Below are 16199 nucleotides of genomic sequence, written 5' to 3' on the forward strand. Positions count from 1 at the left end.
ACCTGGCCCTCAAGAGAGCCTCCACAGGTGCACACCAACCATCCCACAACCACATCCCTCACCCCACCCACCCACCCACCCTCACCCTCCATCTCATAACAATGTCCACCCATCTCCACAGCAACTCACAGCTCCCCGAGCAAGGGGTCTCACTATCTTGTAAAAGGAGGTAAGTGGAATTAGTGGTGTGTGTGTGTGTGTGACTTTAGGCGTGTGTACCCTGCGTGAATGTGTGTGTGTGTGTGAGTATGTGTGTGTGTGTGTGTGGGTATTAAGAGGTATCAGTGGTTCAGTGGTGTCTCTCTTTAATCTTAATCACTCCACTCTCTCAGCCCCTCGCCCTCCGTCACCCTTCTTCTTCTTCCTTGTCCATTCCATCATCTTCCTCTTCTTCCTCCTCCTCCTCCTCTTCCTCCTCGTCCCTCCTCCCTCTTTTATTTTTGGACTTGGAAGATGAACAGGCGCAGGTTGATGTTTTTGGCGGCCAGCAGTTTGTTGCACTCCACCGAATCGGAGATGGGCAGAGGGACGTATTCGGTCTCGTTGGCGTCGTTGCAGAAGGAGTGGTGGTGGATGACCGGCTTGATCCGCACGTCGTCGTACGGCCCCTTCAGCAGCAGGAAGGAGCACTCCAGGGCCGAGTTCACCTGCACACACACATCCAACAGCTGCTGACTAGGGATGCACCAAATAGGATAACAATCTTGATGATAAGATATATCGGTGATGCAGATGTATTTATCGCGCTTCACTGCCGATTACATTTTCTCTTTAGTAAACAAAACCCGCACCACCACAATGTTAATCTCAGAAGACCTATTTGGGGGGTTTGTAATCGTTAAGACAAATCCTTTTGTCATTAAAGTTTTCTTCCTTATTTCTCAAATCAAGGGGTGAAACATTGAGGGAGTCGTATCCTGTACAGATTGTAAACCCCTATGAGGCACATTGGTGATTTTGGACTTTACAGATAAAATGTCCATGACATGAATAAGAGAACGATAACAAGAGCTCATGGGCCGCTTGGATGGCAGCAAAATAAATAGCTCCTGAATTTTGTTAGCTAAGTGGTGATGATCACTCTGTATGTCACGGTTTTGTGTTTAGTTGTTTCTTCCGTTTTATTTTGACTTTCACTGCCTCTTGTGTCCTGTGTTCACTTCACTTCCTGTCCATGTCTATTTCCCGGCTTGGTGATTGTTGGCCCCGCCCCTCATTGAACCCTTCTGTGTCTCATCACCTGCACCTCCCGAGTGTATTTAGGCCCTGTGTGTCCCTTGTCTCATTGTATGTTCATCTGTTGTGTTACCTGGTCTGCTGTGCTCTGTTGTGCCCGGATATGATCATTCATGGCATGTTCCTTGTGTTGCCCCTTTTCCTGTTCAGCTCTGCTTTGTGTTTTGTCAAGTATGTTTCCCTCATGATGTGTCTGTGTGTGTGTGTACCTTGCTTTTGAGGATGAGCATGAAGGAGAGCGTGCGCTTGCAGGACAGGTTGGGGTTGCGCTCGGAGTCGTTCACACGGGCCTTCAGCACCCACGTCTGGTTGAGAACGGTGAAGCGCGGTGTTTCATAGTACAGACGAGTGATGAAGTCGTCGGTGCGGTACGGCCTGAACTGCACCTCTGGAGGGACAAATAAGTGGAGGACGAGATTAGAACCAGGAAAGAGTGGGAGCAAAGTGAACGTTACGTCTCAAGTTAATGTAACCAGTTTTACTAGTGAAAAAAGAGGATGTGTTACATTAAGATCATTCCTCACACTTCACAGACTTCTATTTGTCTTTACATATTGTTCTTACCTGTAAACCCGATCTTTTCGTAGCAGAGCAGGCTGAAGATGCTGTTATAGAGCTGCATGTCTCTGCGGTGGTTCTGGTCCATCTCTCCCAGTATTCCCATCAGCTCTGTACCGGTCTTAGTGGGATGGGAGCACTCGCCCTCGTGTGCCGGCAGCTCGTGGAACGGACCTTTCCAAGGACAGCCGATCCTCTTGTACTTACACTGTGTGACCCTGGAGACATAACGGTGAGTGTGAGTTAAAAAGACAAAGAAATGGCTTGATATAAATGAGATCCTTTACAGCGGTGCTTTGTGATGAATACATGTACTTTACTGCAGTGAGTGGAGGGTACTAATAATATCAAAAGGAGCTTATTAACCTCGGTTGTGAACTGAGGATAATTAATACTAATGATACCTCAAGGAAAGAGGCTTGGAATCATATCCATTACATCCTGGATTTAGGTGCTTTTCAATGAATACTCAACAATAAAAGTGAGGTATTAATAATTCTAAAGGTAGTACTTACCCTCTGTGGTGAACCAAAGATAATTACACCACTCTGATGTAACTCACTTTATGTTAATCGCTAAAGTTTTGTCTGATATATATATTATATATATTACATACACTTGTAAAGAACATAATGTCATGGCTCTCTTGAGTTTCCAGTTATTTCTACAACTCTGATTTTTCTCTGATAGAGTGATTGGAACAGATACTTCTTTGTTACAAAAAACATTCATGAAGTTTGGTTCTTTCATGACTTTATTATGGGTTAACAGAAAAAGTGATCAAATCTGCTGGGTCAAAAATATACATACAGCAACATGAATTAGCAATTTTGGTGACTTAGAAAGTTGTGTCAATGAAATGAGCTTCATAGCATGGCCTCTTAACTTCTTGTGAGTGATTATGAGTGACTACAGCTGGTGACTTCTCTGAGGCCATTTAAATAGGGCTCATTGGATACAAACGCCCACAAACGCTACAATGGGAAAGTCAAAGGAGCTCAGCATGGATCTGAAAAAGCGAATCATTGACTTGAACAAGTCAGGAAAGTCACTTGGAGCCATTTCAAAGCAGCTGCAGGTCCCAAGAGCAACAGTGCAAACAATTGTTTGTAAGTATAAAGTGCATGGCACTGTTTTGTCACTGCCACGATCAGGAAGAAAACGCAAGCTATCACCTGCTGCTGAGAGGAAATTGGTCAGGAGGGTGAAGAGTCAACCGAGAACCACCAAAAAGCAGATCTGCCAAGAATTAGAAGCTGCTGGAACACAGGTGTCAGTGTCCACAGTCGAGCGTGTTTTGCATCTCCATGGACTGAGAGGCTGCCGTGCAAGAAGGAAGCCCTTGCTCCAAAAGCGGCACCTTAAGGCTCGACTGAAGTTTGCTGCTGATCACGTGGACAAAGATAAGACCTTCTGGAGGAAAGTTCTGTGGTCAGACGAAACAAAAATCGAGCTGTTTGGCCACAATGCCCAGCAATATGTTTGGAGGAGAAAAGGTGAGGCCTTTAACCCCAAGAACACCATGCCTACCGTCAAGCACGGTGGTGGTAGTATTATGCTGTGGGGCTGTTTTGCTGCCAATGGAACTGGTGCTTTACAGAGAGTAAATGGGATAATGAAGAAGGAGGATGACCTTCAAATTCTTCAAGATAACCTAAAATCATCAGCCCGAAGGTTGGGTCTTGGGCGCAGTTGGGTGTTCCAACAGGACAATGACCCCAAACGCACATCAAAAGTGGTAATGGAATGGCTAAATCAGGCTAGAATTAGGGTTTTAGAATGGCCTTCCCAAAGTCCTGACTTAAATCCCATTGAGAACATGTGGACAATGCTGAAGAAACAAGTCCATGTCAGAAAGCCATCAAATTTAACTGAACTGCACCAATTCTGTCAAGAGGAGTGGTCAAAGATTCAACGAGAAGCTTGCCAGAAGCTTGTGGATGGCTACCAAAAGCGCCTAATTGAAGTGAAAATGGCCAAGGGACATGTAACCAAATATTAGCACTGCTGTATGTATATTTTTGACCCAGCAGATTTGATCACTTTTTCTGTTAACCCATAATAAAGTCATGAAAGAACCAAACTTCATGAATGTTTTTTGTGACAAAGAAGTATCTGTTCCAATCACTCTATCAGAGAAAAATCAGAGTTGTAGAAATAACGGGGAAACTCAAGAGAGCCATGACATTATGTTCTTTACAAGTGTATGTAAACTTTTGACCACAACTGTGTGTGTGTGTATATATATATATATATATATATGTATGTATATATATATATATATATATGTATATATATATATATATATATATATATATATATATATATACACATATATATATATATATATATATATATATATATATATATATACATATATATGTGTATATATATATATATATATACACATATATATATATATATATATATATATGGATGGACAAACAGTCCTTCCTTATGTAAGAAGCGGTCAGATCCTCGGAGGAGACCGGCAGTACATTTTTCTGTCTGACCCAAACCCCCCCAAAAAATGTGGCGACTGGCTGTTGTCATGGCAACATTAGCACAGGCACAGCTGTCCTGAGCAGGGTTACATGTTGCTATGGCAACAACCCCATAAGGATTTCATGCATGCAGATTTTAACAGCCTGAGCGTCACACTCACACACACACACACACGCACATCGGTTGGTTTTCCTCTCAGAAGTAGCAGGTCACAAGCCACACACACAGACATGTATATATTTACTTGTGATTTAGTCGTGTGTGTGGTATGCATACAGCTTTCATTTTAAGTTTCTGTTTCATTTCTTTGTAATCTGAAAGAGTCTGAGCTCGCCTGTTTCATTTGAACATTTGTGGTGAAACTGATTGTAACTCAAGCCTTTGAGCCGCTTTTCACTTCAGTGTTTTTGTATGTGTGAGTCTATCTTTGTGAGGACTAATTTGAGTTTTAATGAGGACATTTTTAGAAAGTGACAGCATTTTGGCCGGTCCTCACTTCTTCAAAGGAGTGTTTAAGGGTTTAGACTTGGTTTTAAGGGTCAGGTTAGAATTAGGGTTTGGGGGTGACGGTCTAGGGAATGCATCGTGTCAGTGAATGTCCTCACAAAGGTGGTGTGTGTGTGTGTGTGTGTGTGTGTGTGTGTGTGTGTGTGTGTGTGTGTGTGTGTGTGTGTGTGTGTGTGTGTGTGTGTGTGTGTGTGTGTATACCTGTCTTGGCACTCCTCTTTCTGGTGTCTCTCTAAGCTGGAGCGGGGGAACTGTTTTAGGCAGAAGGTGCATTCTGTTGGCAGCTCACTGACGGCCTTCTCCACTGCGAGGTTCCTGCAGCAGAGGTTCTTGCTGATCTCACACCTACACAAACGCATCACACCACACGTCATACTTCAGCGCCGTGGTAACATTTGTGGTGTGCAAAGAATGTTCAGACAATTTCGTGAACAATAAATGTTATTTCTCAATTGTTGGTGGTAATTTCAACATGTACAGTATGTGATCAAATTCCTGTCGACATGCATGTACCAATGCATCAGTGTATGTTATGTCATAAATAACTTTATTAACTTAACGGTCCAGAGTCGCTTTAGGAGGCATCTTACAATCATCAGTGCATGTTTATCCTGCTTTTTGAAATCCTTCTCATCTTGCCTTAGCTCAACCAAATGTGTGCTTTTGATGGTCTAAATTCCATTAGTAAGCATCACATCCTGACTCAGAAATAGCTGAAAACAATATTTTTTTAGTTGGATCAGTTATGTAAGTGGACAAAATTGTACACCATCTACATTGTTTGCCTGGAAAAGTAAGTAGTTTTAGCGTCCAGTCTGGGAACGCTCGCCAAAATATGTCCATTAAAAAAAGTGATGTTCAGATCTCCAATCATTAACTAAAGTAACCAGCTTCTTCTGGTTTGGACTGAGTAGCTAGTTTGTATTGCCATGTGCACTAGTCAGTAAGTGCTGATGTCACAGGGAGCTTGGTGTACCTGCAGTTGGGACACGTGGCCTGTTCCTCCTTGAGGCGAGAATCAGCCAGGAGGTGGATAAAACAGCCTGCACACATCAGGTGTCCGTTTGTACACTGTCGTGGGAAACAAAAAACAAAAACGTTGAGTGTTGAAGTGTATGAGGAAAATGGTGAAGAAACATTACTGTGGAGCCTAACTGGAAGAGGCACAGGGAGCCTCATTAGTGCAACCTGGAAAGGACTAGGTTGAAAAAAATATTTTTTTCGAATTCAATGACAGAAATGTGAACATAATTGTGGTATATGATATATGTGGTTTGCTTAAAGGCTATGAATTGGGACTGCTTAAAATAGATAATTGGGGGAAATACTGAAGAAGAAACTGACTTATTAAAATTGTATGTTATAGTTGAATCAAAACACAATTTGGTGTAAATGTCATCAAACATGTTTGGCAAAGGCTATTTTCTTAGTCTATTATAATTCAACTGAAGTTATAACAATGAATTGGCTAAAACCGCCCAACAATAGAGTAAAAGCTGCAACATTGGAAATACAACAGCAAGATTACAACTTAATACGTATTTAATAAAGGAGTGAATTCTGGAGTTGTATACTTCTCTGTGAATAAGTTCTGTGATATCGATTAACAGGCCTAATGTTATTTACTTGTTGTGGCTCTCTAAAAGAACTGTGTTTTAATGTATCTATGTTAATATTGTGTACAGAAAGAATGTAATCTTGTGTTTACACAGTATTGTTAATAAATGTTAAATGACAGTTTAAACATGTGTGCTGCATGGTGCAGAAGGGCATGTAAATGTTTAGGACTAACTGAACAATTAATTGATAAATGTGTTCACTTGACGTTGAAGTGAGCACTTTGAGGTCATTAGGGAGAATGTTGGGGTAGGTTCAAGGGAAGGGCACAAGATTATTCAAATTTAGGTTTTTGGTTGAGTTTTTATGTGGGATTTGGGGATGTGGCTTTGGCTGAGGGTTATTTGAGGATATTTCACAGTACAATGTTATAAACTTGAGGCAGCACAGCTGGGTGGGTCTGCTCTCTCAGCCTCATGGCTCAGCTTGCAGCATATAGACTTGTGGGCCTGTGTTGTATCTAGTATCACTAAAAATAAATGGAGCTGGCCAACATATTCAACAGGTTGGCTCTGGGGGGTCTGCATGTTGGGACACATGGGGAGTTTCTAGTATATCCAGCTGTTGTTTGACGGCAGGTTTTAGGGTTATGAGGGGAAGGTTTGTGATTGACACCTCGTTTACCTGGTATACAGACGCCTTGGGTAAGTCTAGGCACACGGTGCAGCACAGCACTGAGTACAGTCTCTCCTCCAGCTTTCCTGACTCTCCCTCGGGCACCCTCACCCTCTTCTTGGGTGGCTCGTCTGGGTCAGGCTCGGGCCCTTCTCTCCGGATCCCGACCTCCTCTCTCCGGATCCCGACCTCCTCCTGCATGGCTGCGACCCCAGCCACAGCCTCCACCGCTGCCCCCACGGGCCCGACCCCCATGCCGGCCGAGGAGGAGCCAGGGGCGGCCAAACCGCCCACGTCTCTCTCTTCCAGTGAAGACATGGCGACGACTGTCTAGAAAATCTATGAGATGTACCTGCCGCGACCAGGCTGAGCCCGAAATATTAGCAGGTTAGCTCAGGGCTAGCTTACAACCTGTCACGCTAACGGTCAGCTGACAGCTAGCTAACGTTAGCTTAGGCTAACGCTACAGCAGCAGGCTGTCAGACAGGAATGCAGGCTAACGGTAACTTATTGTTATTATTATTAATAATGCCACCACTTGAGCTTTAACAAGCAAATGATTGTGTAATAACGAGATCATGTGCAACATGTAATTATGACTTAATTAAACGTTAACTAGTTGACTTACAGTGAGGCTAGCAGACTAGCTACGTTGACAAAAACACAGCAGTCCTCTCCAGAACAAAAACAACTCGTCTCTCAGCTGTTGTTGTGCTCTCGACGCCGTTATTCGCAATGACAGCGGATTAAAACGATGTACACCAGCGGCCCAGCTCGGCTGCTCGTCTAACGTCCGTGCTCCGGTACCGGCCGACTGTCCACGGGACCCACGGGAGCTGTCGGTGTGATTAAAGCCGCGGCTAGAGACGGTTCTGACTCGTCTCTCTGGCTACACAGCCATCTTTGTTTTCTCCTGTCCGTCTCCCCCGACTTCACCCTGCACAGACTCCGGGTCAAATGCGTTATTACTCAGGTTCCCGATCGTGGCTTAATACCAGAAGTAACCTCCGCGTATTTAAAATTAAATATCTATCTGTGAGGGCCTCTATGTGCCAGTGACTGCTTCAGTACAGCCGGTGTACTGGCTGACAGCGGAATGTTTTATTGTGGCAGATGACTTGGGGTATTTAAAGAGTTTTTAAAGGCGCATGCGTAGTGAGCACCTGCGGGTCAGAGTATATGGCTGGCACTGAACGGTGACCAAAACCTGATATGCGACAATTTTAGGACACATCAGCAAAGGACACGTCATTTAGTTTGTTTATGAACTCACATCTACACGTTATAACATCTTAATAACACCGTCACTAATCTGTGACATCAAAAACTTTTTGACAAAACTTCATAAAAAAACACCTTGTTCCTGCTGCCCTGTGGCAGCAAGCCATCAAAGTGGCTCAACTGGTTTTAAGAGGCCATGTGATTGTGTGTGTGTTAAGGAGCATAAATAATGCAGTGATAATAAGGTGATCGAAGCTTATTCGTCTCTTCAGTGCCCCAGATATGTGGCTTAGCACCCTCAAGGGCTAGAAGGGGGGCATTTACGTCCACTATGGGGGACTGCATGTGTGTCCTTTGGTTTAGGTGTGGCAGGATGTTTGAGTCAGCTGTCTGCAATCGGGAGGGACAAGACTAACCACTCCCATTGGACAGACAGATATGCCTTATTTGGTCTGTGTGGAATGGCAGTGGAGCCATACCACCCTCAGCTATGCACACACTTAGCCAGTAGCAGTATGTGGTCACACACTGTGTCCTGGACTGCTCTGTTATCCACTGGATCTTACCACACTTTAATTTGTCCAAATATAGCCACAGATTGCTAAATCACTAACTGATAATCATCACATGTTTACAATAACAGGATTATAAATTCCAATCAATAGTTTGTTTCCAAACAAAACCAATACAAAATACTTACACTCAGCACATTTTCAGAAAGATGGCATTCCAGAGTTTAGTAAATATGGCAAACTTTAAACAGGATTATGAGGATATAGTAAATAAATGTTGCCAGCTAAAGATCCTAGCACAGACTTCTAGGAATTGACTTAAAGGGGAAGGGGTACAAACAAGGAGGGTGGGTCGCTGTCGTCACACAAGCGATCCAAAATAGTTACCACTAGGAATGGCAGACACGGTAACATGTCGAAGTTAAACATGGCTTGCAGGAAAAAAAATATAACAACCAAAACAAAAACACTTCAGAAATGTACTACAAAAAAAAGTATTTTCATGAATACACCACAACATTATAAACAATGACAAACAGCAAATATGTTCATATCTAACTGAAGTACTTGTTAAACTCTACCCAATTCATTTCAACATAGTGCTTCCCATCCTCTTACCTTGGTCATCATTACACATCATGTCATCATCAATTTGTGAAAATCAATTTGTATTAAATCCCAAGAGAGGAAATCGGATCATCTGCAGGTCAGTCAAGGATCGGCTGACGGGAAATCGTTGGTATTCTCATGAACAATGACGGTGATGACCCTGATCTGATCACACGTTCAAACCAGAGATTGACAGCGAGGTCCAGACTGCGTGGGTGGATGTGTGGAGGTGGTGTGAACGTTCGGCTCCCGGTATTGGGCTGGGTGGGCTGTGGTAGGGTTGTGGAGGGGAGATGTGAAGTTCTGCTGATGGAGAGAGTGAGATCAAGAAGCTGCTGGGTCAGAGGATGGGTGGTGTTGCATTGAGCGAACCACTGTGGTTCTTTGCGCTGTATTGGTGGAAGGTGTTGAATATGGAGGGGATTGCTGTTGTCTGTTTTGTTTTGATTGCATCTCAACCTGGGATGGAAGCTCACTTTGGGCTGGGGGTGCACCGGGCTGAACACTCCCAGAATCCAAGTCTGTGGGACCTGGATCCTGTATTTCAGGCCTGCTGGGTGAACCAGAGTCTGTAGAGTTGCACTCTGGCTTCTGTTGACCAGGTTTGGCCTCTGAAGCTGTGTACACTTTGAGCTGTGGAGATATGGTGTTAACTGCATTTGTCTCTATTGACAGTTGCCGTGGTGGATTGTCTTCATCTTGTCCTCTTTCTGCGTTCCTCTCAGTTTGACTCTCATCATGCCCGCTGAACTCTTTCTGTGTGACCTCTACCTCGCCGCCGGTTTGTCCCGGTGTTTCGTCTGGCACTGTTTTGGCTGCATTGGTCTGAGCAAGTCTCTGGACTAGCCTGGACTTGTCTGGTTCTGCTCCAGTAGCTGCTGTGTCCCTCTGAGTTTTGTCTGTGAGCGCCCTCTGCCTGCAAGTTGAAGCCATAGCCTTCACCCAGGGATGCAGCGAGGTCTGCTCTGCTGTCAGCCTCACTGTAGGATCTGGCTGAAGCAGAGCTCTGACAAGGCCTCTGGCTTCTGCTCACAAACACACACACACAATAAGACATGGATTGTTTGTTTGTGTTTGTATGTATAGGCATTTATGAAAGCACACTTTATAGTTCTGTACTTCTCACCTTCTGAGATGGAGTCCCAGTAGGGGGACAAGAAGTGGAGTTGTCCCTGTTTTATTAGCTTGAACAGCTCTTCCTGGTCCCGATCCCGACTGCGAAATGGGGGAAATCCACACAGCAGGATATAGAGAATAATACCCAGAGCCCATACATCCACCACAACACCATAACCTGTTGGGTCAAACCACAGTTATTATTAAAATTTAGATTGGAAAATGAGCAAAGTAAATGTTAGGAAGAGTTTCGAAATAAGAAACACAGTAAAGTAAAAAGGAATGTAAAGCAGTGATTTATGCAACAAAGAGCACTAACCTGTCTCACAGAGAATCTCTGGAGCTACATATGTGGGTGTGCCACATATGGTGAAGACTGGTTCAGTCACAACCATGGCAAGACCAAAGTCTCCCAACTTCAGCCTACATATGCCAGCAGCCACATGCTCTATCTGAGAGAGAACAAGAAAAACAAGACGGACAGAAACAGAGTCAAGCATGGAGGCGTTGAGACTATGTTTTTAAAATTCAATTGTCTCCAGGGGGAACCGCATGCTTGCTTGGATTTGCTGGTCTAATAGATAACAATATGGGTGGTCTTTCTTTAAAGTCCAATTTGAATATTATAAGACAAAGAAATTTGTAATTAATAATTTAGCTTTCTAAATATTAAAGCCACTATTTAACTGTATCTGTGTGTCCTTTGCCTCTCTTGAGAACAGCTCATACAATCAACTTCCCACTTGGTGGATGTATTGCTGAGGACCCAAGAGAGTGCTTTTGTTGAATTTGGTGCAATTTAGACAGGTGACACGTAAACAAGCAAATGGTGCTGTTCAACAGTGAGGGTGGAGCTTCAGAGTCTTATTTCAATATTTTTCATATCTAAACACCATAATACATCTGTAGCTGTTAGGGTAATAGTGCAAGTCTGCCCCTAGTGTTTCCCTTGAACCAGACTGTATTTCACTGGTGTTTCTGATGTTGGGTGAGTAATGCAACTAATGTCATGGCAGGTGTATTGCTGAGGACTCAAGGAAGCACAGTGTTGAGTGTGAAGTTCTTTGTATGTGTGGTTTTTTGAGAAAGCTGCAAGCAGCAACACCACAGGCCAGCATTTTCAACGGGCATTGCACTAGTGTATAAAATTATATCTCTGGCACCCCTTTGTGGCAAAATAAAAAAAGGAAGTCAATGCAAACAAAAAGTATGCTGACTGAATAATTATTAAAGATACAATAATGATCACAATAATCACATACAAATGCACATTCTCAAACCACACTCACCAGCAGGTTTTCTGGTTTGAGGTCTCGGTGGACAATACTTTTGCAGTGGATGTAGTTCAGCGCTTCGCTCACGTCTGACACCATCAGTCCTGACTCTGCCTCCGGAAACTTCCCCCTCTCACTGATGGCCTCAAACAGATCCCCCCCGCTCACCAGCTCCATCACCAGGTAGGAGTGAGTATGTGTGTGGTGGTGCGCAAACAGCTGCACTATGCGTGGGTGACAGAGGCTACCCAGGAGGCTCAGCTCATTCTGCATCATGTGCTCTCGACCAATCAGCTTGGAGCGTTCAACGATTTTCACGGCGAGAGTTTGTCCACTGTCACGTTGGCGACACTCTCGCACTACCGCAAAGTTTCCATCTCCAACCACGTGTCCTATTTCATAGAAACGCTCGATATCTGCCAGGGTGACATCACTGCCACCTGAGGGAAGGTCAGAGGTCGTCCTCTGCTGAATGGCCTTGTGTACCTCACCCACATTTGGAAGTGGATTTGAAATGAATTGAACAACACTCTTATCCTCATGTCTGCTGATTGGCTGAGGAGGTGGAGGGTTGATGTGAATGTACGATTTCTCACGATTTCTCACTTCCTGTTCTGTATATGAACTTCCTTTTTGCTTCCTTGACACAGGGGGAAGTGGGACCCTCCCTGACAGTGGATTGAGCCGCTCTGGTACCTGATGTTTAACTCTCCTTGCTAAGCAGTCTTCACACAGTGTAGGAGAGGGTATGTCTGCTTCTCTAAGAGTTTCCTCATGTTTAAATGGACCAATGACAGAAGGCTGTCGCTCTCTGACCCCGCCCCTCACACGCAGTCTCTGCAGGTGGTTGGGCAGGTGAGCAGGTTTTCTGCACAAATTCTTTTTATGACACTTCCTTACATCTGACTTGTAGTTTTCCGGCTGGTGTGTGTCTACATAGTGCGGCGGCTGAGTACTTGTGTGACTATTAGCATGATTCTTGACATGTGTGTTTGTGTCCTGGTGAGTCTCTTGGTGAGTGTGTGTCTTGCTACTGTCTGTCCCCTCACTGTATCCACTGTCAGCCTTAGCTGCTTTATCTGGCGCTGGACGAAGTCTTTTCTCCCAGGCCTGTAGTGCATCCGCCCGGTAATGGGAATGTTCTGGAAACAGCTCCTCCAGAGCCTCCTGCACATCGCTCAGCTCTGGACGAGCCTTCCCCAGAGCCAGGAAGGCCACCTCGCCTCGAAAGAAATCACATACACTTTTCACCTATGAAAAAATATAGAAAAAGGGACAATTTAAGACAGGCAAGGGGACCACCTCTGGACCTCATGACAATATCATAAGGCCCCTGACTTGCTCAATAGATGGGTGTTAACTGAGGATCAGTGCATTAGGTGTATGGGCAAAGCGGGACAAAGAAGGACAATGCCCTGGGGCCCCATAACACCAGGTGTGCAGTGTGTCAACTTGTTTGAGCTGTTTTGAATACCAAATTCTATGGGAGCAACTGATATGAAAAGCGTCTTAAGATGTGTGCTGCTTTATCATGAGGCCCTGTCATGAAAAGGGTCCTTGTCAAAATCCAGTGTCGATCTAGTGTCCAAGCACATCACAGCAAACCTGGGGGCCAGGTACACATATATGGGAGGAGTTAATAGTGGCCCATCAGTGTATTCTTGCCTCAGGGTTAATGAGAGTGTGGTTGAGCCTCACCTCTCGCGCGTGGGTCGTGTACAAGCGTGTGACTCTGGCTCCGTGCCAGCGAGGAAACCCCAACGCCTCAGAGATATCCAATAGCAGTTGCTCGAAGGACACCACACCTCTTCGGTTCAACAGAACGGTTACCTTGAAAACAGAGAGACAATATTCCAGTTAAATTATTAAATCCTTTCCCATGATGTGTTATGACCTGTTAATGAGAATAACATTTGGGTTGTCCCTTTGCATGGTTATGGATCATTTGTCTTTTCAGCAAAATGGACTGCCATACTGCAAAGCACCTACACCAAAATCCATAAATTAACATACATCCATTCATTATCTTTAACCACTTATCCTGTCCATGGTCTCCCAATGTCCCAGCTGACAGGTCGCCCTACAGGGCACTTAATGGCAGACAACCATTCACGCCCAGATCCACATATACGGGCTTTAGAGTCTTCAATTCACCTATGCTGCAAGTGTGTTCTGGGAGAAAGTCGGAGAACCTGGAGAGAACCCACGCTGACACGGGGAGATCATGCAAACTCCACACAGAAGACCCATCTAGCCTGGGAATCGAACACAAGCTCCCCTGGCTGTGAGGCAACAGTGCTAATCAGCGGCTTATTCATATTTATATCTGCAGGCTTGATGGCTTATCAGCAACTGAAAGACTTATCAATGTGTTCCATATGACTGCAATATAACCTAAGAGAAAGGATAAACACTCACAACCTCTCAATCCAAACATTGGTCTTATCAACACTTTATAATTAATCTATTAGGAAAAGATTTATTGACCATTGATAAAGCCATTAGTGACAACCTATAAACCCGCCATGAATTGCGCCTTGAATGGTAAATATTGAGTTCACCTTGCGTAGTGTACTTTGCCCACAGGGGCGGATGATGGTGACCAGATGGGGCCTCTCTGCGCTCTCTTCTGCATGGCGGGTGTGGAAGAGAGGGAGCTGAGGAGGAGGAGGAGGGAAGTGGGATCTTTGGACCTGTCGCATAGGGTGGGGGTGAATGGGCCATGGCTGTGATGCCCCGCCAGCACGCTTTAACAACGGGACCGGAGGAGCTGAAGCAGGAAGAAAAAAAGAGGGAACGGGTGGAAGCACAAACAGACAGCAAGAGTTGGATTATTGAAAGTGTAATTAATAACACTGATGTCATCACATTGTTTCTTTTAGACTTGTATTCAAAGAAAAACTCAAGAGTAACACAACACCAGCTCCTCATCCTGTGTGTGTGTGTGTGTGTGTGTGTGTGTGTGTGTGTGTGTGTGTGTGTGTGTGTGTGTGTGTATATGTGTGTGTGTGTGTGTGTGTGTGTGTGTGTGTGTGTGTGTGTGTGTGAGAGAAAACAAATCCGGCTGATCAGATTTGAGTGTTTTCCATCACATGGAGTGCAAGAGGCCATTTGAGATTCTTCAAGCACCTTGCTCCAATGGCTGAATAATTTAGGCTTCCTGAAGTCATGCAAACCAACTTAACAAAAGCTTGCTTGACCTGGTTAGGGCTCATCTGAATCTGCATGATTAATGAAGCATCGGAGACATGCAGCATCTTTGACGTTTCACTTTCTGGCACTGAGGGAGACACAGAGATGTTTTCCGTCCAGTCAGTGGGGTTTGTTTTGTTTTTGGTCTGTTTCCAGATGCAGAACAACAGACAGAAATACAACACCATAAACCTCTAACATGATGACCAGTGCCCTCCTTTTAATAAGACAACACTGGCCCCCAGAGAGTGAGCAACACCACACCGTCAAACACACACTTAACAATATGAGCTTTTCACAGTGGACACAAAAAAAACTCCATGTCCGTAAGCTTATCTCATAAAGAAAAGGCTGATTCAGTTAAGAAAGACTGAATCAGCCTTTTCTTGGTGGTCCTGGGACCTCAGAGGGTTGTGTGTGTTTGTGTTTGTTTGTGTGTGTGTGTGTGTGTGTGTGTGTGTGTGTGTGTGTGTGTGTGTGTGTGTGTGTGTGTGTGTGTCCTTATATTTAGAACAAGTCACATAACTCCTAATATTTAACATTTTTCACAGCTCAGATGGAGTCACAATCTTTAGAATCTTCAAAAAAACGTTAGTCGTGTTGTTGCACAGACAATTTAGTCATTACCGTTTAAAAACATATTATTTGTAATATAAAGTCTTGACTGTAACAATCAATAAAGTTTTCAATTATTTTAACTGTAATAGAATCCATTCAATCAGGCCATCGACTCACGTGCCATTCTCCATTTAGTGTCGCGTGCCGCTTCACCTCCATATCTTGTTCTCTGTGAGGGCGTCATGACTCTCCAAAACAACACATGAGGTAAAACAAGTTTATTTTGTTCTCTTTTATTTCTCCATGAGTCGCTGCTGTTATCTTCTGGCAACAGGGTGGTAACAGTAAAGGTAACAGGATGCGCTGTGAGAGGACCGGACCTGGTGTAGCCACTGTGGTCACCATGGATACACGTCAAGTTAAACGGCTAGTAAAAGAGAGATACCAGAAGTGGAGCGATTGTGCCAAATTAAAACATTTTGGAATAACATGAATATTGGTCTGTGAGTTGCTTATCTAAGAGCAGCATACTTTTAAAATAAACACGTGTTTTTTTTAATCTATTTTAGAATCTTATTAAAGCGACTGTGTTTTCTTATCAGTGTACTTTAGGCTTGTAAGCAAAGTTCATTCAAGAGGTTTTATTTTGAACGTTCTGACCGGAACTGCACTTTTTTGT

General features: G+C 44.1%; 2 protein-coding genes across 2 annotated transcripts; both read right to left on the bottom strand.

The window, feature by feature from the left end:
- Window positions 1-288: 288 nt before the first annotated feature.
- Window positions 289-8124, bottom strand: zftraf1 (zinc finger TRAF-type containing 1). The gene is made up of 6 exons (XM_068728606.1): window positions 7048-8124; window positions 5783-5877; window positions 5008-5151; window positions 1801-2012; window positions 1446-1624; window positions 289-647 (listed from the first exon to the last, which is right to left on the bottom strand). The coding sequence occupies exons 1-6, from the start codon at window positions 7354-7356 to the stop codon at window positions 435-437; spliced, it is 1152 nt and encodes a 383-aa protein (XP_068584707.1). The 5' UTR covers window positions 7357-8124; the 3' UTR covers window positions 289-434.
- On the bottom strand, window positions 7362-15797 carry dclk3 (doublecortin-like kinase 3). The gene is made up of 8 exons (XM_068728605.1): window positions 15698-15797; window positions 14332-14540; window positions 13469-13600; window positions 11786-13021; window positions 10816-10948; window positions 10507-10674; window positions 8960-10405; window positions 7362-7404 (listed from the first exon to the last, which is right to left on the bottom strand). Exons 1-7 carry the CDS (start codon window positions 15762-15764, stop codon window positions 9705-9707), a joined length of 2646 nt encoding a protein of 881 aa, XP_068584706.1. The 5' UTR covers window positions 15765-15797; the 3' UTR covers window positions 7362-7404; window positions 8960-9704.
- Between the last annotated feature and the right edge of the window lie 402 nt (window positions 15798-16199).

Source organism: Cebidichthys violaceus, unplaced genomic scaffold (assembly GCF_023349555.1).
Source record: "Cebidichthys violaceus isolate CVI_PGR_0920_01 unplaced genomic scaffold, fCebVio1.0.p SCAF_42, whole genome shotgun sequence".
Classification (NCBI taxonomy): domain Eukaryota; kingdom Metazoa; phylum Chordata; class Actinopteri; order Perciformes; family Stichaeidae; genus Cebidichthys; species Cebidichthys violaceus.

Excerpts from the sequence above, each read along its gene's own strand:
- zftraf1 (XM_068728606.1), bottom strand. The coding sequence starts at position 7,356 with ATGTCTTCACTGGAAGAGAGAGACGTGGGCGGTTTGGCCGCCCCTGGC. Across the intron at positions 5,878-7,047 it reads CCAAGGCGTCTGTATACCAG|TGTACAAACGGACACCTGAT; the intron begins GTAAACGAGGTG and ends TTCCCACGACAG. Across the intron at positions 648-1,445 it reads TGCTCATCCTCAAAAGCAAG|GTGAACTCGGCCCTGGAGTG; the intron begins GTACACACACAC and ends GTGTGTGTGCAG.
- dclk3 (XM_068728605.1), bottom strand. The coding sequence starts at position 15,764 with ATGACGCCCTCACAGAGAACAAGATATGGAGGTGAAGCGGCACGCGAC. Across the intron at positions 10,675-10,815 it reads AGAGATTCTCTGTGAGACAG|GTTATGGTGTTGTGGTGGAT; the intron begins GTTAGTGCTCTT and ends TTGACCCAACAG. Across the intron at positions 10,406-10,506 it reads CTGGGACTCCATCTCAGAAG|AAGCCAGAGGCCTTGTCAGA; the intron begins GTGAGAAGTACA and ends GTTTGTGAGCAG.